This window comes from Pongo abelii, chromosome 1 (assembly GCF_028885655.2).
Source record: "Pongo abelii isolate AG06213 chromosome 1, NHGRI_mPonAbe1-v2.0_pri, whole genome shotgun sequence".
Lineage (NCBI taxonomy): Eukaryota > Metazoa > Chordata > Mammalia > Primates > Hominidae > Pongo > Pongo abelii.
The window spans coordinates 100,875,229-100,898,087 of NC_071985.2; the positions used below are offsets into that span (position 1 = coordinate 100,875,229).

At 41.6% G+C, this 22,859-nt stretch overlaps 2 protein-coding genes across 3 annotated transcripts; one reads left to right on the plus strand and one right to left on the minus strand.

The window, feature by feature from the left end:
* Nucleotides 1-732: 732 nt before the first annotated feature.
* On the plus strand, nucleotides 733-3,029 carry LOC112135828 (uncharacterized). The gene is given in 3 exon segments (XM_054548764.1): nucleotides 733-766; nucleotides 1,307-1,678; nucleotides 1,681-3,029. Coding segments are annotated over 3 exon segments (822 nt in total). The 3' UTR covers nucleotides 2,097-3,029.
* On the minus strand, nucleotides 2,881-11,928 carry FCGR1A (Fc gamma receptor Ia). Of its 2 annotated transcripts, XM_002834824.3 has the most exons (6): nucleotides 11,819-11,928; nucleotides 11,403-11,423; nucleotides 10,341-10,595; nucleotides 5,992-6,243; nucleotides 4,283-4,567; nucleotides 2,881-3,390 (listed from the first exon to the last, which is right to left on the minus strand). In XM_002834824.3, exons 1-6 carry the CDS (start codon nucleotides 11,847-11,849, stop codon nucleotides 3,113-3,115), a joined length of 1,122 nt encoding a protein of 373 aa, XP_002834870.2. In that variant the 5' UTR covers nucleotides 11,850-11,928; the 3' UTR covers nucleotides 2,881-3,112. The 2 variants fall into 2 exon arrangements, with proteins under 2 accessions (XP_002834870.2, XP_054384462.1); XM_054528487.2 differs by lacking the exon at nucleotides 11,403-11,423.
* Nucleotides 11,929-22,859: the final 10,931 nt, after the last annotated feature.

Sequence of the window (22,859 nt, forward strand, 5' to 3'; positions counted from 1 at the left end):
TATCAATATCCTTTGCTACCACCTCTTCTACACAACCTCTAAAATGTGGCATATTTCATGGCTCAGCCTTAGACCGTTTTCTATCTGTACTTCCCCCTTACATTGTCCTTTCTAGTCCCCTGACTCTAAATACCACATCTATATGATGATTGGCAAATTTGTATCTCTAGGATTCTTCATATATCCATTGCTTTTTCAACAGTTATACTTAAATGTCAAATAGGAATCTTAAAATGTCCAATACGAAACATTTGCTTCTTGCTACCCAGTTCCCCTCCTCCACCAACTTGCTTTCTCAATTCTGTCAATGGAATATTTATTGCTTTGGCCCAAAATCTATGTGTTCCCCCCAACCCTTCTTCTCTTTCTCACATTCCCTACATCTAATCAATAAGAAACTTTGTTGACACTTCCTACAAAACATCTTCCAAATGTGACCACTCTCAATAGCTTCACTGTTACCATGTTAGTCCAGGCTGCCGCTGCCTCTCACCTAGATTCCTAACTGGTCTCCTTGCTTCTACTGTCGTCTCTCTACAGCCCGGGGGAATCTGTCTCCAACTAAGCCTGGTGGCGGTGAGGACCGTCAGCCCCCTCCCAGTCAGCTGTCAGCTATACCTCCATTCTGTCTGGTTCTCAGGGCTGGAATCGCTGGGCAGGTCTAGCTAATCCTTGGCCCTCCTAGGAAAATATTCCTAAATCCTGAAGGCATTTAGCTAGGAAAGATCCAGAATGGACCCAACTATTCCTGTTTTACCCCAAACCGGTTGGTCTGCTTTGGGGATTACTTCTCAGGCTAGGAACCTCTGAGTGTTCTGAAATGGGCCTGAGCTCTTACAGAAGCGCTTGTGGTCCTAGAATGAATTTAGAGGTCTCCATACCCAGCCTGGAAGGTGAGGAACGACCCCTACCGACCCACCCTCCCAACCTAATGCCGGTTCTGCTCCACCTGTCCACTCTGGGGAGCTGTGCTTTGGCTTGGAAGCTCTCGGATTGAAGGATGGGCCCAAGACCCTCACAGGTAAAGCCTCGGTAGGTCCCAGGGAGAAGAAAGATATTCTTCCACCCCACCACCCCCCAAAGTTCGACCCACCCTTCTCCCCACCAGCTGCATCAGATCCCTTCAGGGCCTCATTGTCAGTCCTGTAATCTTTTCATCCGTGATAGGATGGGCCGTGGACCCCTGTGGGTGAAGCTCGGCGGTTCCCGAGTCCATGTGCGGTGGCCCCTGCGGAGTCTGGAGCCTTCTTGCTCGCTGGCTTGCTGATCCCGCCGAGCCAGTTCCCTTCCTGCTTTTGACGGCGAGGGAACCAGCTGGGAGGTGCTCCGAGCTGGACGGGGAGGCGGTCGGCCTCTCCCACTCCCCACCCACTCCTTCCCTGCCGCCGCCGCCTCCGGCTGCTCTCGCGGCAAGCCAAGAAGCTGGGGCGCCTGCTGGGAGCCCAGCGCCGTCCTCCCGTTTCCTGTGATCTACCAGTCCTCCACTCCGCGGAGGCTCGGCCGGGCGCACCTCAGGCCGGCAGCAGCCCCGGGGCTTGGCGGCAGCTGCAACCTCCACAGATGGCCGCCAGGTGGCGCCGCGCCGGGGCCCGAGAGCAGGCTGGCGCGGGGCGGGGTGGGAGGGACTCAGCTACGCGCCTGGGGAGGCCGCGGGCCCTCGCAGACTACCGAACTTCCATATGCAGCCGGGTTTTCATACCTGCCGGCCCCGAGGAAACAATGACGTTGGGATTTTGGGGGGCCGCCCCTTGACTCAGGCGAATCGGACACGAACGGCGACCCCTTGCTCTCTTCCATCCGCCTGCCGCCGTTGCTGCCCACCGACTCCTAGAGATCATTTCTCGCTCCTGCAGGCTCCAGGAATGCAAATAATTTGTCACTGGGTTTTGGCCGGGGGACGGAGCGGCGGAGAAGCGCGCGCCCGACAGCTTTCGCCGCAGCTGGGTCCCCCGGCGCTGGCGGCTGCTGCCCCCAGCTGCAGGCGGAGGCTGCAATATGTACATGCCGCCACAGTGTGGCGCCAGCGGCCCGCCGCGGGACACGCTGGGAGCGCGATGCCCCATCCCATCATTTACGGATCAAACCAAATAATCTAGAATCAAGTTGCTATGTGTGTCATACTCCTCCTGTTTTTTTTCCCTAAACTTTTAGTAGAGTCATTTACATAGTTCAGTTTTTATCTCAGCTATGTTACAGAGTGGCAAGAAAATATTTTGTCTCCAAACTACAGCCCAAGTGTGAGAGCAGCGTATCCTGAAGCTAGTTAGTAACCAGAAAATCACGAAGGTAAAGCAAATCTCAGGAGGCAAGATCTGGACTCTATGATATCGCCGCTTCTCCCCACTTGAAGCGTCTCTTTGCAGTGCCGCACTTGGAGATCTGGACTTAATCGTTAAACAAAAAGAACAGTTAAATTCTGCCTTCCTACAGGGCAGGGGCCTGGGACTGGCAGCATTTCTGTTGTCTCTAGAAATACAGGGGTTGTGAGAAAGCCTCAAAAGAGAGGGCAAGAATAACACATCCATTACTAATCATGAGTTACCCCCTTGTATGCCTAGAACGCGTATGGAGACATTCTCTTTTAGTAAAGTCAAAGAGAAAAGCCATGAACTAAGTATCCTGAACACAGAGGCGTGAACCCTCTCAGTCTCACAGTCCCTTAGGAGTCATTTGTAAGTTCTACTTCCTTCCTTATCGTCTATACTATTCCCTCTTGTCTCCCTGAAATCTACCCACTCCTGGCTGTATGTGTGTCTCTTTCTGTCTGTTTCTCTGTCTTAATCTTCTGTACATATGCACCCACTCACCTTTTTACCTTGTTCTGAGAAATAAAATACTGTTTTTCAAACTATGTAATAGGATTATCAGGCTAGACTTGACTTGTAAGTTTTTCAAGATTTCTTTATAGTAGGCCTCATTTCAAGTCATCTTTGATGACCAAATTTCCAAATGTACCCCAGTTGAAGTCAGTTCATTTATCTGCTTTAAGAGTTATATGCCATGAGACACACAGTTCTGGTGTTGTTGAACTTTTGGGTGTTTGTGCGCAGTGCTCACGGGGAGCAAGTGGGCAGGGGATGGTCCAGATCCATGGCCACCCACTGAGCCGCTGCTACTTGGCCCCCTGGGACTCCTTCCGGTGCACCCCTTCCTGCAGCTGTTCTTCTTGTTCCTGACATTTCAGCTCTTCTTCTAAATGTCTGTCTTCTTGAAGGCTGGAAATTACCTTCTTCTCATGACCAGAATCCAAAGAGATTTCTAAATTCCACTTTTTCTTTCTTTTCAGTTCTTTATGTGTTGTCACCCAGAGAACAGTGTTCACTAAAAACATTATTCCCACTGCCAGATAGAAAAGGACATGAAACCAGACAGGAGTTGGTAACTGGAGGCCTGAAACAGAAAAAGACAAAGAGAAGAGATACTATTTAGAGACCAGAGGGGTCTGGCTGAGTTATGTTTGGAAGGGAAGGTTGGCTGAGACCTGATGTGCCTGTCCTCAAGGAGACACTGGTCATTTCAGGGAGCAGGAAGGAACTGGCGGTAGCTCTAACTGGCTATATGGTGTATAGACAGGGACAGGCTCCTTGGAAGAGCTTAATTGCTGGGCCCTCTCAGTGGACTTACTCCCTAGTTCCACAGACAACTGGTATCTCTGTGCCATTTAATACTTGAAATGAATTTGGGTTGAAGATTAACTTTTTTCCCCCCAAGGAGACTTTGTTCTAGAGCTCACAATCCCTCTGCCTCAGTGAAATAGAGACACTTGGGGAGGTGGTGATTTGCAGTTTACAAAATCACTGTCTGATAAATCCACCTTGTGAGCTCCTTGAAGCAAGAACTATACTCAAATGTCTTTATATCCCCAGACGTATGACAATAGATAGGAAGAACTTGATAAATTGTGGTGAGATTGTTGGTGAGGAGGAGGGAGTCAGGGAAGCAGGGAGAGAGAGAGAGAAGGGGGTTCATGGAGTGGAGGGAAGAGTGGAAGGGAGGGGAAAATAAAGAAGGAGAAGAAAAGAAGGACAGAGGAGAAAATGAAGGAAAGAAATGGAGGAAGGAAAGGCAAAGGAAAAAGAAAAAGAAAGGAAAGGAAATTTAATAGTTTGCGAGGAGAAGAGTGATGTTGTGAATCAAGGATGGAAAGGCCTGCTTGTGGGCTTTTCCTGAAGAGACTTTCCCCTCCTGTCTGGGCCATGAAACCCTTTAACAAACCTCAGTCCCATGGGAGATAAGGGAGTCCCTTCTTCTGTGCCAGTGGCTTCCCGTCATTCTCACTCACCAAGCACTTGAAGCTCCAACTCAGGGCTGCGCTTAACGACATTTCCGTCTTCTGTGGCAGCCTGGCACCAGTATAACCCAGAGTCTTCTCTTCTAGCAGTTAGTATTTGGTATTCAGAGGATGTGTTCCTGCCTCGCAGAGTCTTGCTGCCCATGTGGAAGGAGAAGTAAAGCTGCAAACCAGGCCTCTGCAAGAGCAACTTTGTTTCACAGCTCAGGGTGACCAGATTCCCCTCCAGGAGTGGGGATGTCACAGATGCATTCAGCACTGGAGCTGGAAATAGCTCTAAGGAGAAAGTTGATGGGGGACAAGGTTGCCTGTTTAGCATCCAGGTCGTTTTCACAAAAGACATGCCCTTTACCCCCTTGGGAAACCTGGCCCTAGAAAATGCATCCATAAGGCATTAACCCTTTTTACTTCCAGCAGAGAGCCATTCTTGGGGTGTCCTAATAGACATAATTAGGGTTGCCAGCTTGCTGAGTCCTACTGAGGATACCTCTATACCAGTGGTCCCCAACCTTTTTGGCACTAGGGATGGATTTTGTGGAAGGCAATTTTTCCATAGCCGGGGGGTGAGGTGGGGATGGTTTTGGAAGGAAACTGTTCCACCTCAGATCATCAGGCATGTGCAATTCACAATAGGGTTCATGTTTCTGTGAGAATCTAATGTCGCCACTGATTGGACAGGAGGAGGAGCTCAGGCCATGATGCTGGCTCGTGAAAAAGCTCACCTCCTGCTGTGCAGCCCAGTTCCTAACAGGCCACGGACCCGTAAGGGTTGGGAACCCCTGCTCTACATGGTCCATCCTTGCCTGAATGGCCATGTCATCTGGTCGATAAGCGTGCCCTTTTGGCAGTGGTCAACTAGGAGTGAACCCTGACTCACACACTTGCCATTTCAGTGACTTTATTATCATTATTATTATTATTATTTGAGACGTAGTCTCGCTCTGTTGCCCAGGCTGGAGTGCAGTGGCGCTATCTCGGCTCACTGCAAGCTCCGCCTCCCAGGTTCATGCCATTCTCCTGCCTCAGCCTCCCGAGTAGCTGGGACTACAGGCGCCTGCCACATTTCAGTGACTCATTATTTTTGCTCCTGACTTTAAAAGATAATCTGGGACAATAATTTCTTTCCCACAGGAGTGAACTTTTTTTTTTCTCAGACAGAGAAAGGTTGCTAGTGATTGTATTAAGAGAAAAGGCCGTGAAAGGGTCAGAACAAGGCCATATGCAAACTGCTTAGCTTGCAGATGCTCAGGAAGAAGTGGCACCACAGAGGCTGCTTTGTCCCTGAGAGGTAGATGGACAGTATAACCCGTTCCTCATGTTTTCCAGGTTTCTCTTTCTATGGAACTTCCATGAGATTCCATGGTATTATTTTCTAACTCTCTTAGCTACCTAGAGTAAGTCTCTATTCTTTACAACTAAAATAATGATGGATGAAATGGATCACCATTATGCCCTGACATTGACATTAGCTTCTGTGATTATTGATGGGGGTTGCGGTACACTGGAGAGATTATTGGACTGGGACCCAGAGACCTCAGTTCTGGTTCCAGCTACTGGTCATGGTGTGGCCTTTAGTAATGCAGTTTACTTCTCTGGAGCCCAGTTTCTTCACTTGTAAATTAAAGTGAGGAGTTTAGAATATTTATGATGGTCCCTCAGGGGGAGGGACTATCAGTTCTATGACTATTCCGATACAATACCTTTCACAGTGACAGATATTCCTGCTGATGTGTAGCGATGCTTTCCCATGCCTGAGCAATGGTAGGTCCCACTGTGACTTATGTTGGTTTTCAGAATGGTGAGGTTAGAATTCCAGTGGAAAAACTTAAAGGCTTTGCCATTTCGATAGTAAAGCACATTGTACACCAGCTTATCCTTCCATGCATGACACCTCAAGGCCAGAGGTTCTCCTTCCGTGAAGACTCTGCTGGAGACCTGCAGTAGTAGCCAGCCTGAAAAATATGAACCCAAAATGTATGTATACAGTGGAGGAGGTACAAGGAGGCCCAAGCTTGGCCCTGTGTGCTTTCTATTTTTTCTCCTTGCAACATCCAGCCTCAGAGCTCTGCTAAATCTCAGGCCTGTATCTAGTTCCTCAAATATCTTTAGCTTTGGTGGAAAGAAAAGCAATCTTTACTGGCAACTGCGTACACAGCCCTTTCTTATCTTCCCTTTCCAGATCTCAGAAGTTGGTTGAAACAAAAACAGTTCATACAGCATGGTAGGCAGAATTCGAAAATGATCCCAATGACTCACTCCCTTGTATAATCCCCTTGAGGGTGGGTGGAACCTATGACTTGCTTCTAGCCAACAGAATATGACAAGGGTGATGAAATGTAACTCTTGGGATTGCTACGTTGTGTAAGACTCTATCTTAGCAGTCTGGATGGAAAGTCTCCTCCTGAACTTGAAGAGGTAAGCTGCCATGCCAGGAGAGGGCCTATGAGAGCGCCACAAGGCAAGGGCCTCTAGGAGCTGAGAGTGGCCCCCCACTGATGGGCAGCAAGAAAGCAGGAACCTCAGTCCTACAACCACAAAGAACTGAATTCTGCCAGTGACCTTGTGAGCCTGGAAGAGCTGCAAAAAGAAACACAGAAAAGTCAACACCCTAACTGCAGCCTTGGAAGACTCTCAGCAGAGCACTCAGCTAAGCTGTAATGGGAGTCCTGACCCATGGAAACTGGAAGATCTTAAATATATGTTGTTGCTAAATTTGTTACACAGCAATGGAAAACAAATACCCTCCAACTCTTGACAAATTTGTTAATAGGACCACACATCCTAAGACAAACACACAGAAGGGCAAACATCCAGATATAAACATCCTACTACATTGATATGAATACTCACATATGTAAGATCAATGATTATCGCTAGCGAAACAAGCTCCAAGTCAATGGGTTCTTCCTTTCGACATACACTTCTACACATAACCAAAAATGCTTCAACTACTTTTCTTTTCTCCAGAGGCAGTTGGTTTGGCTAAGTAAAAATGGGGTTCTTAGGAGACTAAGGAGGAAAAGAGACAATAGTGCCTTTTCCCTCTCCAGAACTTATCTAGGAATGGAAGGCAGGTGTTTCTATGCTATATGTAGCATGAATTTTACAGTCATGGATACTGATATAATGCTTCCAAATAGAATTAATTCTCTTCCCTCCCTTATTCCCACCCACAGCCAGCAGGTTCTGAAAGACTGCACTGCCCAAACACTGCCATCTTTGCTTTATATATCCAAAAGAGTGGGACATGCTGTCACATCTCCATCACAAACTGTCAAACACTAGTAATGGTAGAAAATATTTGAATGACACAATTAATAGGCTTGATTTTGTGGATGCTCTACTTTAGAAAGAAAATTCATATGCTTTTCAAACACACATGCAATGTTAGAAAAATTAAGTGTGAACTAGGCCACAAAGCAATTTTCAACAAATACTAATGAACATATTTAACACAAATTCTAACCAAAGTGCTATAACATTAGAAATCAATAACAAAAAACTACCCTCCAAAAAACATCTAAGTAATTCATGAATAAAATAATGTATAATGGAAATTTATGAATTTTTAACCTTAAATGGTAATGGTAGTATTATATATCAAAACTCACGAGAGGCAGCTTTTAGCAGACATTACTAATTTCCTACTCAACAATCATTCCCCTACCTTCATGACTTTGGTGTCAGCCATATGATTAGGGCTTGGGTCCACCAACCAGCTGCGTTTTCTTGGTCTTAGCATATACTGATTAAATTGAAATGACTAAGAGTCAGTGAGCTGCAATTGAATTCCCCATGGCTGACTGTGGCAAAACATTTTAAAATAGGGCATAGACGGCCCCAACCAAAAATGTTGGTGTATTGTACTGTGGTAAAATTAACAAGTCTTGTTCATTGAAAACAAACAAAATTTTAATATTACAGTGAAAAGAAAAGCCACAGAGTGGGAGAAGATATTTAAGACACTTGAAAAAGGACTTATATCCAGGATATATAAATAACTCCTATAAGTCAGTAAGAAAAAGACAGACAATAGAAAAATTGTCAAAAAGACCTTACAAAAAAGGATACCCAAATAGGTAATAAGCATGTGAAAAATGGTCAATATCATAGTCATTAGGGAAATGCTTAATTTGCATTTCTATATCCAAAAGAGTAGGAAATTGTGACATACCTCCATCAGAAACTGTCAAACATTATTAATGGTAGAAAATAGTTGAAATGTAAAAAAAATATCCACAGCATTACTATTTGTAAGAGGTCAAAACCAGAAACAACCCGAGTCCCTCAGCAGAATGGGAAAATATGAAATATACAGTAATAAGAACAAATGAACTTCAATTTACAACATGTATACAGTTCACAATCATAATGTTGAGAAAAATAAACCAGACACAAAAGAGTACATCCTGTCCCATACTGTAGCCCTTTATATGAAGTTCAAAAATAGGCAAAAAACCTATGGTGCTGGAAGTGAGTGTCAGGGGTGGACTAGAAATGGGCAAGAAGGAGTTTCTGAGGTGCTGGAAATGTCTAAAATAGATCTGGATGCTGTTTACTTTAAAAAAATTTACTGTGGCGTACATTTATGGCTTGTTGTACATAAGTTATATTTCAATGAAAATTCACATTAAAATGTTATGTAAAAAAGATATGATTCTCAGTAAGTCACTGATGCTGGGTGTCCTAGAGTCTGTGTAGAGGTAAAGAAAATGGCCTCTTCCCAGCCCTAGTCCTCCTGTTGTCACTTGAACCATGAAACACTTCTGCTTGAATTACCCAAGTGTCTTGTTGAAACAGCTCTGTCAGAGGTTGCAGTGAGCCAAGATTGCACCACTGCATTCCAGCCTGGGCGACGGAGTGAGACTCTGTCTCAAAAAAAAAAAAAAAAAAAAAAAAAAGGAAACAGCTCTGTCAGCTTCCCTAACCTCTCCATCCTAAGAACTTATTTACAGAGACCTAAGGGACACACGAGGAACATCAAGCCTTCCCTCAGACATTCTCAACATTTCCTTGGCTAAAACACGTTTCCTCTAACAGCAACCATGTCTGCATAAAGGTAATTTTGCCTCCAGTGTGGATTAACTTTTGCATTATCATTTTTAAAGAAGTTTAAACTCATCACTTCTGAATAACTAAATAATACATTTGGTTATTTTGTCTTGCATATTGAATGAAGCATTTTTCCCTGAAGAATATTGCAGTCTCCATCTCTTGATGAATAGAAACTCCTTACAGGTTTAAGTGGGTGGTGGGCTTTTCTGCTTCCATTTATTAAAATATGACAATAATTCCATGTCCAGAATATTATCTTACAGATACACTATGAAATGTGCCCCCGGAATGTATGTATAAAGATGATTATTGCAGCAATGCTTGTAAAATCAAAAGAGTGGAAACATCTTATAAATTTGCTAATAGGCAGAATGGTTAAATTAATTCTGGTACAGCTGTGCAGCAGACATTTTAAAGTAGATTTCTATTAATATAAACAGACCTTCACGGTATTTTAAATGATAAAAGTAAGATATAGGACAATACTTAGAAAGTGTTCTACCAACCACAGCTTTAAAACTATATATATGTGTGTATATATATATATATAGTTTATATATAATAATGCTAATATATACATATACATGCATAATATGTATATATATATTAGCAGTTTTGTTTCTGTGGAAGGTGACTGCAGATCTAGGGTTTTGGGTGGGAGGAAGATATTTCATTGTTCATTATTGGTCATTTGTTTGAATTATTATTATTTAGTATGTGCAGGCATACATTTGGAATAATGATACAATCTTAGGGCTTAAGTCTTACTCTAGACATCCTACTTACAGCTGGCCCAGCTGAGGTACTGTTGGTACACAGTTTAAGGACCCTGCTGTGATGTTTTGAGTATGCTGATTTAGTTTCACCTGGTAGGTACGTAGTGCTGAGACCTGCACCCAGATAAATCGACACACACACATCTGGCGTCCAGAAAGGAGAGAATGCAGAGGAAGACCTTGTGGTTTCTGGCCCTCCTGGTCCAAGTCATAATTACCTCTGTGGATTTCCAGCTGTATGGGGTCACTTCGTCCTGAGAGACCTCTCTGGCACCTGTATTCACCACTGTCATTGACACTGGCAGAGGTGATTCTGTAGCTGGGAGTCGAGGTCTGAGTGGCTGTGCCATTGAGAAACCACTGTGTGGAGCTGCTCCCAGGCGGATGGAACACCTCACACTGTAAGGTTACGGTTTCCTCTTGGAACACACTGACCCATGGAGGCTGCAAAGTGATCACTGCCTTTGTGGAGTCTACTCGGAGATTACAAGAAGAAAAAGAAAAAGATCAAGTGGAGTAAAGTGGAGGGCTCTAAGCAACTGGTAAGGCTTTTGTGGATAGCACAAGGGAAAAATACATATTAAGATTTATTTGAAAAATAGGCAAGTGGAAACCTACAAAAGCCAGCCTTTAAGAGTGTCCTCCTGCTGCAGAGACCTCTGTTCATGTTATTAAATCCTCATCTGGGTGTTGGGAATCTGGGGCTCCTGAGGATTAAATTACTGATGTAGGTTTTTCTGTTGGGAGCAATGAAGCAGGGTTTTATACTTGGGCAGGCCGAGCAGAGCTGTTTTCCTTATCCTCTGAGCTATACTGTCTCTGGGGATACATTGCAGGGCTTCAGCAGCTTGTACATTGGAAACAGAGGTTCAAACTCCTCTCTTTGAAGCCTTCAGTATTTGCCTGGCTCTTTCTGAGGAGAAAAAACCCACTCTCCTTTCTTATAAAGGGGACTGGTTTAGGGGATGTTGGGAAACCTAGCAGACTACTTCAGTGTCAGCAGACTACTTCAGTGTTTGTGCAATTCTGGCCCTTTCCTGCTATTATATATACATTCAGGCATTTCGTTCAGAGGAAAGAGCTTATTCAGAAAACTTTAGAAAGAAAGCTTACAAATCATAGTTTTTATGAAAATCATCCTCTGAATATGGGAGATTTTACATAATTTATAAATCTTCTTTCTCTGCTTTCCCTATATGCTCTTCTTCAGGTTAATAGGACCCATCCTTTGGAAGTAGGAAAATGGCATAGGAGGAGAAGCTGAGTTAGAGATCACTCACCCACTTGCCCACCAACTGGAACTGCAAGAGATCAGAGAATAAAGATATCAGTTGGTCCAGGGAAAATAATGAGGAAGAGAGAATTGGGGAGACAGAATTAATGTAGACTCTGAGGGATCAACTCAGATCTCTTGAGTTTCTATTTGTCTTTCTCAAAATCCAGTACTAACAGAACTGAACAAGCTACAGGTGGTTATCAAGGAAACTTCACTGCGGTGCGTCCAGGCTTAATGCTACCTCAGGGTCCCCCTTCCCATCCTTTTCATAAAATAAGCTCTAATAAACCATGGAAGCACAGATACAAGTTGCTTCATACTCATGAGTTCTACCCAGAGTTACCACAGGAAGACAAAACTCTTGACTCCCCATAGCCACAGCCTGTACCCTTCTAACTGTCCCCTCTGAGTCCAACTTACCCCAAAGGAGCAGAGCTGTCAAGAACCACATGTTGTCTCCAAGCTGGTGGGAGCAGTGAAATCTGTAACATGCAAGATATTGAAGAGGTTCTGCTGGGGGCTCCAGAGCCAAATTAGAAAAGAGGAAGGAAATTGCCTTTTCTGACCATTTTCATCATGTTCCTTTTCTGGGAACTACATCTCGAATTCTTGAAACATGCTTTCCCAATGCTCATACCTATTAGCCCATCTCTCCCAGTTTGAAGCTCTGATTTTCAGGTTATGAACTCTCAGAATCCAGGGAAAAGGCTAAAGTTGTATTGACATTCTATTCTATTTTTTCCCTCTACCGTTTCTGTTTCTTAGGGTAAGAATATGGCAAAACCTCACTCTTTATAATTGGTTCAATGCCTGGCTAATGCCTCCAAACAATCATTTGAATCCAGAAGTTTCTATATCAGCCTCTACGAGGCCATGGGAAAAGTTACTCATCTACAAGAGCTGCCCTAATACAAACCAGCGTCTGCACCTCTAGGGGACACAGACAGGCTCAATCTCCCATTTTGATTAAAAAAGAAAACAAACTCTCTTCCTGAAAGACATCATGAATTTGGAGTGTTTATTTTGGCTAAATCCAAGGAAATTAAATGTTTAACGTGGATGCTATGGAGAAGAAAAATAACTCATGCACATGGATAGCAATATCTTCAAGAGAAGAGTTTCAGAGTACAAGTGGGGAGCTCTGTGTCACCAAACTGAGGTGGCTCCTGAGACAGAGTTGTAACCCTATAAAAAGATTTTTAGGTATTGTGGTAAGAGAGAAAGAGAGCTAAATGGAAACTAGGATGAATTCAATGAGTGCGGAGAGACTTTGGCAATCTTACTAGCAGAGAATGAAAAATGATGACAAATCATGCTGTAGATTGGTGTACTGGCCCCAGTTTCTCACCGCTCCCTGAATCTACACTCTCTCCAACAGCCTCATGAGGGTACGTCTCTGACTCTTGACTGTGGCTCATCATGAGACTTTCATTGGCCAGCGAAATGTGAATGGAAATCACATGGTGCTAATTTCAAACTTAGCACTTAGGAAGCTTCACACATTATCTCTCACCCTCTTGTTCTCCTGTGATTGCTGAGACAAGAACATTTTTTAGCTAGTCAGCCACAGTGCAAAACAGAGCTGTCCTAGACATTGTGGCTTGAGGCGGAGCTGCCTCACCTGCCCTGCAAACTTGTAAGTGAGAACTAAATGCTTACCATTATATGCCACTGAGATTTTAAGATTGCTATACGAGCAAGAGCTGACTGACACAAATGAAAAGCAAGGAAGAAAGGCCGGGAAGAACTCAGGGTGTTCTGAAGAGACAAGAGAAGCCTCAACTTGTTAAAATTTATATTCAAAGCCTATATCTGTAACTATTTTACTATGTTGTCTCCAAAGCTTTCTACTGTATGCATGTACCATAATTTATTTCACCAACTTCTCTTCATGAACATGTAGGTTATTTCTAATTTTTTACTGTATGACCAGTAAAAAAGACTGCTTACTACCATAAATAGTCTTGTGACTACCTTTAAACATTTGACTTACTGTTTCCTTAGGACACATTCCTAGAATCAGTAGTGCTTACTCAAAGGAAATGCGCATTTTTTCCTTTGGATAAGATGCTATCAGATTGTCTATGATCATTATCCTCATCACTGCATAAATTTTAGAGTGCTTATTACATGCCAGACAAATATGCCTGATACATATTTTCTTATTTAAGCCTCACAATAATCTATGAGTAGACACTAGTATCTCCATTTTACAAATGATAAACCTAGTGAAAGAGGAAATCAGTAATTTGTCCAAGGTTGTAAAAAGTAGAAGCAGGATACAAAATCAGACAGTTTGATTTCCTTTACATACTCACTGATGGAGTATAACAGTGCCCACCCCATGCCTTGCGATTGCTGTTTTGTAGTAAAATAGTTACTTCTTTGAAAAATAAGTGAAATCATTTCATTGATCATTCATTTCATTGATTGTTGTATAAGAGGAATGTAAGATCTATAGCCTGGAAGGATAAAATACTTTCTTTCTAATAAGTATTGTTGTTTCCAAATGTTGAGGAAATAGCCATTGATGTAGGTTTAAATTCATGTAAGAAGAGCTAGAAAAACGGGGCAAACATAGTAACAAAAGCAGACAGAGTAGTCTTCTAGCATTTGATGGACAATGAAAATCATGATGCTCTGTTCTCACTTATAAGTGGGAGCTGAACGATGAGAAGATACGGTCATATGGTGGGGGAACAACACATACTGCAGCCAGTCGGGTGGGGTTGGGGGAGGGAGAGTGTCAGGAAGAAGAGCTAATAAATGCTTTGCTTAATACCTAGGTGATGGGTTGATCTGTGCAGCAAATCACTATGGCATACGTTTACCTATGTAACCAACCCGCACATGTACCCTGGAACTTAAAAGAAAAATTCATGGAAAAAAATCATGATGCTCAGAAGAACCATTAGGAGAATTTACATCTATATATGACATTTGTATTTCCATATATTAATACTTTTTTTTTTGAGATGGAGTCTCGCTCTGTCACCCAGGCTGGAGTGCAGTGGCACGATCTTGGCTCACTGCAACCTCTACCTCCCAGGTTCAAGCAATTCTCCTGCCTCAGCCTGCCTAGTAGCTGGGACCACAGGTGCACGCCACCACGCCCAGTTAATTTTTGTATCTTTAGTAGAGACAGGGTCTTACCATGTTGGCCAGGATGGTCTCAATCTCTTGACCTTGTGATCCACCTGCTCAGCCTCCCAAAGTGCTGGGATTACAGGAGTGAGCCACTGCGCCTGGCCACTGATACTTTTATAATGCCATCATACTCATAGGCTTCATTCTTTTAAAATCACTTTACAAATACAATTTTCTCAAAGGTAGATGCAAAATCTTATTTGCCAATTTTAAGAAAAATTGCTCTCTACTACAGAAAATGATTTATGAACAATTATTTGATATGTTTTTTTAAAAGATAAGATAGGCTGGGTGCAGTGGCTCATGCCTGTAATCCCAACACTTTGGGAGGCCAAGGTGTGTGGATTGCTCGAGCCCAGGAATTTGAAACTGACCTGGGTAATATAGTGAGATCCCATCTCTACTAAAAATAAAAAGAATTAGCTGGGTATGGTAGTTCATGCCTGTGGTCCCAGCTACTTGGGAGGCTGAGGCAGGAGGATTGCTTGAGTCTGGGAGGTTAAGGCTGCAGTGCACTGTGATTGTGTCACTGCACTCTAGCCTAAGTGACAGAGCAAGACCCTGTCTCAAAAACAAACAAATAAATCCTAAGATAATTTAAATCTCATAAAGAATTGACCAATAATTTATTTCATTTTCATCTCTTTATGAGTAAAAAACAGTAATGCTTTATTTCCTACTCAATTCCTTCCTTGATGATCATGTGTTTTAGAAACTATTCAAATGTATCTGCTAAATTTTAAGTAAAGAATTGCATATAAGTAATTGTCTATAGTACAATTTTGCTTAATATATTTTGTATACTGTTGTAACAGCTCTTGGACAGGTGAAATATATAACTTTTATGTAGTTGCTAATGCTTGAGGTGTTTTTCAAATATTCATATAAAGTTTACCCAATTTTTTTCTTCAACTGCCATTCATTATAGAAAGTCCCCCAGTGGTTCAATTTTAAGTTTCCATTAGGAACTCATTAATTTTTTATTCTTAGTTATTCTTACTACTCAATCTTTTATTTTAAAAAATTCTCATCTATAATTTTATAGGAATGTTTACAGTTAATTTCTGGAGACATTATAATTTATCTTTTATAAGTTGTTTCAATTTGGGATGACCTTGTCCATTTCCTCTTCCCAATTTCACCTTTTTGTGTTGTCGTGAATATGTCTATCAAGCCCTTTGCCTATTTTCGTATGTGCCCTTGAGATTCTTTCCTAAGCTTTTAAGGGATTAACTCGTTATAAATCTCAGTCTGTTTGCTTTTGCATATGCAGTTTTCATCTTTCCCCAGATAGCAAGGTCACTCCATTTTGATTTTGTTCCTGTATCACAGCATCAAGAGGAGAAGGATGGGAAAAGGGTTAAAACACTTATATAGCTTGCGTTCCTAAAAATAGCTATCATCTGAAATGGAAAAACTCTTCACATGAGCTCATTCCCCAGCTTTTAACTGCCTGATAGTGTGAGACAGGTACAGACACTGAAGCGCTATTCTTAAAGACCCTCACTTAGATTATAAGTGTGAGAGGCTACAGTGGCTTGTTAGGTCATAAAGTATGAAAGCTCACGATCTTCCCTGTCACCTAACCCAGCACCATTTTTCCTTGACCATCTTGGTGTGTCAGAAAGGCACCTTCAGAGTCATGGTGACAAGGACAGAGGGGAGTTGGCTGAGATGGAGGGCTCTAGGTAGAAGGGGTAGAGGGGTCAGAAACGTATGTGAGTTAAGAGGTTGGCCACAGACTCTTCCTACTTCTTTGCCCTTGTTCTGCCCCAGGGCTCTTCACTTTCTTTCAGAACTTAAAAAAGTTGACTAATATTTTATGCAAATGAAAAAATGTGTAATATATATGTGTATATGGTTAATGATGCAAAATAAGAAAATGAACATTTATAAACCCACAACCCAAATTAATAACTAGAATATTATTAATGATATACCAGATTTCCAGCCAAGATGGAGTAGCAGAGACTGGATTTATCCTCTCATCTGAAACAAAATTAAACTAAACAAAAGAACAAAATACATGAAACAATGTTTTTTTGAAACTGTGGACATCAGGCAACATAAGACAGTCACCCCTGAGAGATAGGGAAGAAAAAAGATGAGCCCTGCAATTGCCTCACCTACTGCATTGAGAGAGTCTCCAGGCTGTGATACAGGGAGGGGAACTCAGGCAGATCCCAGTGGAGTCCCAGAATTGAGGAGACAGAGCTGAGTCTGGAGAGACCAAGGTGGTTAGAGCTCATGGATCAAAGAAATGGAAATGAAAAAGCTGCACACAGAGAGAATTCCAGAGATCTGCTGAGTGTCCCCACCAAGTATTCAGCAGAGTAGTAATCAGTGTGCTGATCTAGAAGGAAGGGGCTGAAGCACAAGATATAATTTAAAGAGTTTACTTGAGCCAAAGTGAGTACAGCTGCCCAGGACACACTTCCAAGTTAACTCAGGGAGTACTCAATCAGCTTTTGTTACAAGCAGGTTTTTAAAGGCAAAGGTGAGAAGAAGTGGGTGGATACAAAGTTCTTTGATAGAAATTTTCATTGGCTTACAGAGATGACATTGATTAGTTATTGGTTATACACTGTTGAACTATAGGGTATGAGTTGTGGTGTCCAGCATACGGTATTTTATGGCTGCTTGGCATCAGTTAGTCTGGAGCCTGTATAGCAAGTGGCTTTACAAGATAATTATTTAGCTCAAGGGGGAGTGATGTGACTGCAGTTTCATTCCAATGCCTCTCCGAACCTGATAATTTAAAGGGGCTCACATTCCTCAGATAAAAAGTTTCTTCTTCTTTTTTTTTTTTTAATTTCACAGGTGCATGTGTGTGAAAAAACTACCCCAAGAAAGAACCACTTGAAAGCATTAGCTAGAACAGTACCCAACACTCACACAGGGCTGGAAATAGTGCCAGTTCCCAAAAAAGGAGAGCACAATTCACAAGGCATGTGATAGAGAACCCAGAAGGGTCTTACCTCAATTAAGACATGGAAAATAGAAAAACACTAAAATCCAACTTCTAGAGATGAAAACCAGTATGCTGGATGGGATTGAGAGCACATTAGACCACAGAAAAAAAGATTAATGAATGCAAAGACAGAGCAATAGAAACAATCCAAAATGAAACAGAGGGTTAAAAAAAAAATGAAAAGAGCATCAGGGAGGTGTGGGACAACTTTAAGTGGCCTAATATATGTGTAATTTTGAAAGGAGGGGGCCAGCTGGGCTTCCTGAGTCAAATAGGGGCTCAGAAAGCTGTAAAACTCACTCATTTCCTGCATCAGAACTTACTTCGGTCCTGAATGAATAATATTAAAGATATATGCTTAAAATATTCCTAACACCAGGATTTGTGCATGTGTTTTCTTCCCAAAAAAAGCTATAAACAGCAAAAATTTTGCTGTAAGCTTCACTGTGTCCTCTCTCCCTCTCTCCCTTCCCCCTCCCCTAAAACTAAAAGGAATATTAAATGCCTGTTTTTCTATGACCAGCGAAGTTTATCTATGCTCCCAATTCCAATTCCTTGTAAACATACTTTATGAAGTCCTGTAAGATTGTTTCCTTTGCCATGCTGCTGCAAGGTCATAAAATAAATAAAACCTAAGTTACAATTCTGGTTTTCCTCAAAATCTAAGACATGTCACAAAATAATTTACTGCCTTTGTTTCTCGCTCTGGTAACATCTTCCCTCTACACGTATTTCCCGCCTTAAAGAGTTTAAAAAGCAACTGCATAATGGACCTATGACTACCTGCTCGAAACCCCTTCCACGCTGTAAAAGCTTTGTACTGTCACTCTGCTCAATAAAGCCTACAGCTTTTTTTCTCTTGGTCTGTGTCTCCATCGCCACGGGCAGCCGCCACACCAATTCTTTAGCGTGGCTAAGGCAAAAACCTTTAGCGTTACAATTGGAGTCCTTGAAAAAAGAGGAAGGTGGATATGTCAGAGGCGTTTGAACCAGAGCAACTCCATCTTGAATAGGGGCTAGGTGAAGTAAGGCTGAGACCTACTGGGCTGCATTCCCAGGAGGTTAAGGCATTCTTCGTCACAGGATGAGATAGGAGGTCAGCACAAGGAACAGGTCACAAAGACCTTGCTGATAAAAGGATATGGTAAAGAAGCTGGCCAAAACCCACTAAAAGCAAGATGGTGATGAAAGTGACCTTTGATCGTCCTCACTGCTCATTATATGCTAATTATAATCCATTAGCATGTTAAAAGACACTCCCACCAGCACCATGACAGTTTACAAGTGCCATGGCAACATCAGGAAATTACATATATGGTCTAAAAACAGGAGGAACTGTCAGTTCCTGCAATTGCCCCCCCTTTCCTGGAAAGGAATAATAATCCACCCCTTGTTTAGCATATAATCAAGAAATAACCACAAAAATAGCCAACCAGTAACCCTTGGGGCTGGTCTGCCTATGGAGTAGTCATTCTTTATTTCTTGACTTTCTTAAATAAACTTGCTTTCACTTTACTCTATGGACTCATTCCAAATTCTTCCTTGCATGAGATCTAAGAACCCTCTCTGGGAGTCTGGATTGGGACCCCTTCCTGGTAACAGATAGAAAAAATATTTGAACAAAGAATGACCAAAATTTTTTCAAACTTGATGAAAACTTGTAGGAGACAGGAATGTGCCACCCTAAAATATGACTTTTTGGCATAAGGATTATTTTGAGCTGATTATTTTGAGAAAGAGTAGACACAGGAGAATTCTAAAAACACAGTAGAAGTTACCCTTCTGTAAGGGAAATTTACATTTTAAAAGAAATCTCCATTTCTAAGGCTATCTCCCTCTCTGTGCTGGGAAAAGAAGGAGGACTAAATCACAAAAGGCTCTTACCAATGGAGAAGGCACCAATTTCAATCTGCATAATAAAACTTACTCTTGTTTGATTTTCCTGAACACTTTCCCATAGCTTGCTTTCCCAACACCCTTCTTTCTTTCTTTTAGTTGAAGATGCTACATAAGCCAAAATTCTAGGCCACCTCTTTGAGAGTTACTCATTTTTCCCTGATTATCTGTTTTTCTCTTTGTTAATCTGTCTTGTTATAAAAGTCCCAGCTGAGAACTCAGAAGGGTAGAAGAAAAATTATTTTTTCTCCCCTACACTATAAATTTATAAATCCAAGATTCTCAATTAACCCCAAGCACAAAAACAAATCAAAACACCCCCCAAACAACAAAAACCATGAAGAAAACAGCATAAGGATTTAATAATCAAATTACTGAAAATTAGTGAAGAGAAAATCTCAAAAGTGATCAGAGATAAAAAGACGTGCTACACACAGAGACACAAAGAAAACATCAGATTTCTTGTTGGAAATAATACAAGTGAGAAGACAACGTAGCAACAACATCTTTAAAAGGTACTGAAAGAAAAATAAGGTGTTATAGATGTGTAAATTTTTAATTTTATAAGATGATGCCAAGTTAATTTCTACATGGCTATACTACTCTGCCCTGTCATTAATAGGCTATAAGGATTTCTATGTCACTAAATCCCTTGTCAACACTTAGTATTTGTCAACAAAAGAGTCAAACTCTGTGAAATATTTGAAGAGATTTATCCTGAGCCAAATATGAGTGACCAATGGCCTGTGACACAGCCCTCAGGAGATCCTGAGAACATGTACTCAGGGTGGTCAGGATGCAGCTTGGTTTTATACATTTTACAGAGACATAAGACATCAATCAATACATGTAAAATGTATATTGGTTCAGTTTGGAAAGGCAGGACAACTGGAAGCAGCAGGCAGGGGTGGGGTGGCTTCCAAGTCATAGGCAGATTCAAAGATTTTCTGATTGGCAATTCGTTATTATCAATAGAAAGGAATATCTATCTGGCTTGTGATAAGGGGTTGTGGAGACCAAGGTTTTGGCATTCAGATGAAGCCTCCAGGCATCCAGGCAGCAGACTTCAGAGAGAATAGATTGTAAATGTTTTTTTTAAATCAGACTTAGAGTCTGTTCTATCAGTAATTCCAAAAGGGAGGAGGGTATGATGAGGCATGTTCAGCTCCCACTTGCCATCATGGCCTGAACTAGTTTTTCAGGTTAACTTTGGAATGCCCTTGGCCAAGAGGAAGGGTCCATTAAGATGCTTGGGGGGCTTACAGTTTTATTTTTGGTTTATCTATTGTAAGAAGACTTCTTAGTCCCCATTGCCATTTTTGTAGTTATAAGATAGTACTCTATGGTAGTCTTAATTTAGATCGCCCTGATTACTAATGAGGTTGAGTCCTTTTTCATATGTTAATTTACCATTTATGCAGTTTCTTCCATGAAATATCTGTTTGTGGCTTTTATTTTGTTCATAGTGTGCACTTTTGTCTATTTCTTATTGGTTTATAAAGGTTTAAAAATTTAGTCTGATACAAACCCTCATGGCTTACTTCTGTTGAAATTATTTTTTTCTGATTGGCGACTTATCTCCTGACTTTCTTTATGTTGTCTCTTCATGTACAAGAGTTATTAATTTTGATGTGGTTTAATTTGTCAGTATTTTATTTTACAATCAGTATTTTTGTCTTGCTTATGAAGTCTTTGCTGATTCCAAAGTATTTTCTTCTAAAAGTATTAAAGTTTTGCCTTTTACATTTAAGTCTTAAATCCATGTCTGTAGGTGATGTGAAGCAAGTATCTAATTTCTTTTTTTTCCCATGTATAAGCAGTTGTCTCAGTACCATTTAAAAGACCTAATCATCCTGTTTTTGATATGAACTGACAATTCTATCACAAAGTTTCATATATATGTGTTTTTAGAGCTTAGGCTATGTGACCAACAATTTGCTTATCTTTGTCTCAATACCACATTGTCTTAATATTATAGCTTTATAATACATCCTTATATATGGTAGTGCACATCTCCTTATTCATCTCAGGATTTTCATAGTTATTCTTGGATTTTTGCTCATTCATGTACACATTGAATCAAGTTGTCAGCTTTCTCAGTATTTGCTGGGATTTAGATCAGATTTACATTGAATATGTAAACAAATTTGAAGAAAATTTGTACTTAATGACATTGAGTCTTCTAAACTATAAACTTAATGCATCTATTAAACTATGTGGTCTTTCTTAATAACTTCCCATAAATTGCACAGTTTTCTTCATAAATGCCCTGCACAAATCTTACGGGATTTCTTTCTAGGTGTGTGCGTGTGTGTGTGTGTGTGTGTGTGTGTATCTTTGTTAATTCAAATGGTAATTTCTAAATGTTTATTTTTGATATAATGGAAACACAGCTGATTTAGGGAGCACTGATTTTTATATCCAGATACCTTACTAAAGTGAGTCCTGGGAGATAGCTATTTGCATGAAAATCTTACACTTTGGGGGATCAGGAGGAGCATGTACAGTGGTTGTATTCCTTGAAAAAAATTTTTTTTGAGACAGGGTCTTGCTTTGTCTCTCAGGCTGGAGTGCAGTGGCATGATTGTGGCTCGCTGCAGCCTTGACCTCCCGTGCTCAAGCGATCGTCCCACCTCCTGAGTGGCTGGGACTACAGGCATGCACTACCAGGCTTGGGTAATTTTTATATTTTTTGTAGAGTCAAGGTCTTATGTTGCCCAGGCTGGCATTGAACTCTTGGGCTCAAGTGATCCTCCCACCTTGTCCTCCCAAAGTGCTGGGATTACAAGTATGAGCAGCTGCGCCTGGCCTGAAAGGTTTTGCCCAATGATTTTGTTTCTTAGGGTTTTATCCAGTCTGTAAGGGTAACAGTGATCCTTACTCATAGTCTTGTTCTTTGTCCACAACTTAGTTTCTCTTCCTCCAGTCACCTCTAGGCTGATTCTTAGGAAGTGAAAACAAGACTTATTGGAAAGACAGAGTAACAGAGAGAGAGAGAGAGTGAGCGAATGAGTGTGTGTGTGTTTTCCATCTATCTAAACAAGCCTGGAACACTCCAACATTTCAACATTTTACTTAGATGAGAACATCTTACTGTTGTCTCAATTTTGTACATGAAATAAAGCTACAAGAGGTTAAGTTACTTCATCAGGGTCAAAAAATTAGTAAATGGTACAGTGAGACGCAAACTAGCTCCATGTCTAGTTCTGTGCAGTAGTGATATAAGAATTATAAGGTTTAACGGAAACAGAATTGTTGCTAATTGTCCCTGAGTATGCTTCCCTCTACACTGTAACTGAGCAGTCTTCTCTCAGGCAATTAGCAGGCTTTATCATGTGGAAGGGGAAGAGGCTAAAATTCAGTCAAAATCAGGTCCTCTTTGGGGAAAATTAGTCTTTTGCAGTAGGGGTGTGGAAAGAGAGTCAAGAAATAAAGCATTGTTGGCTG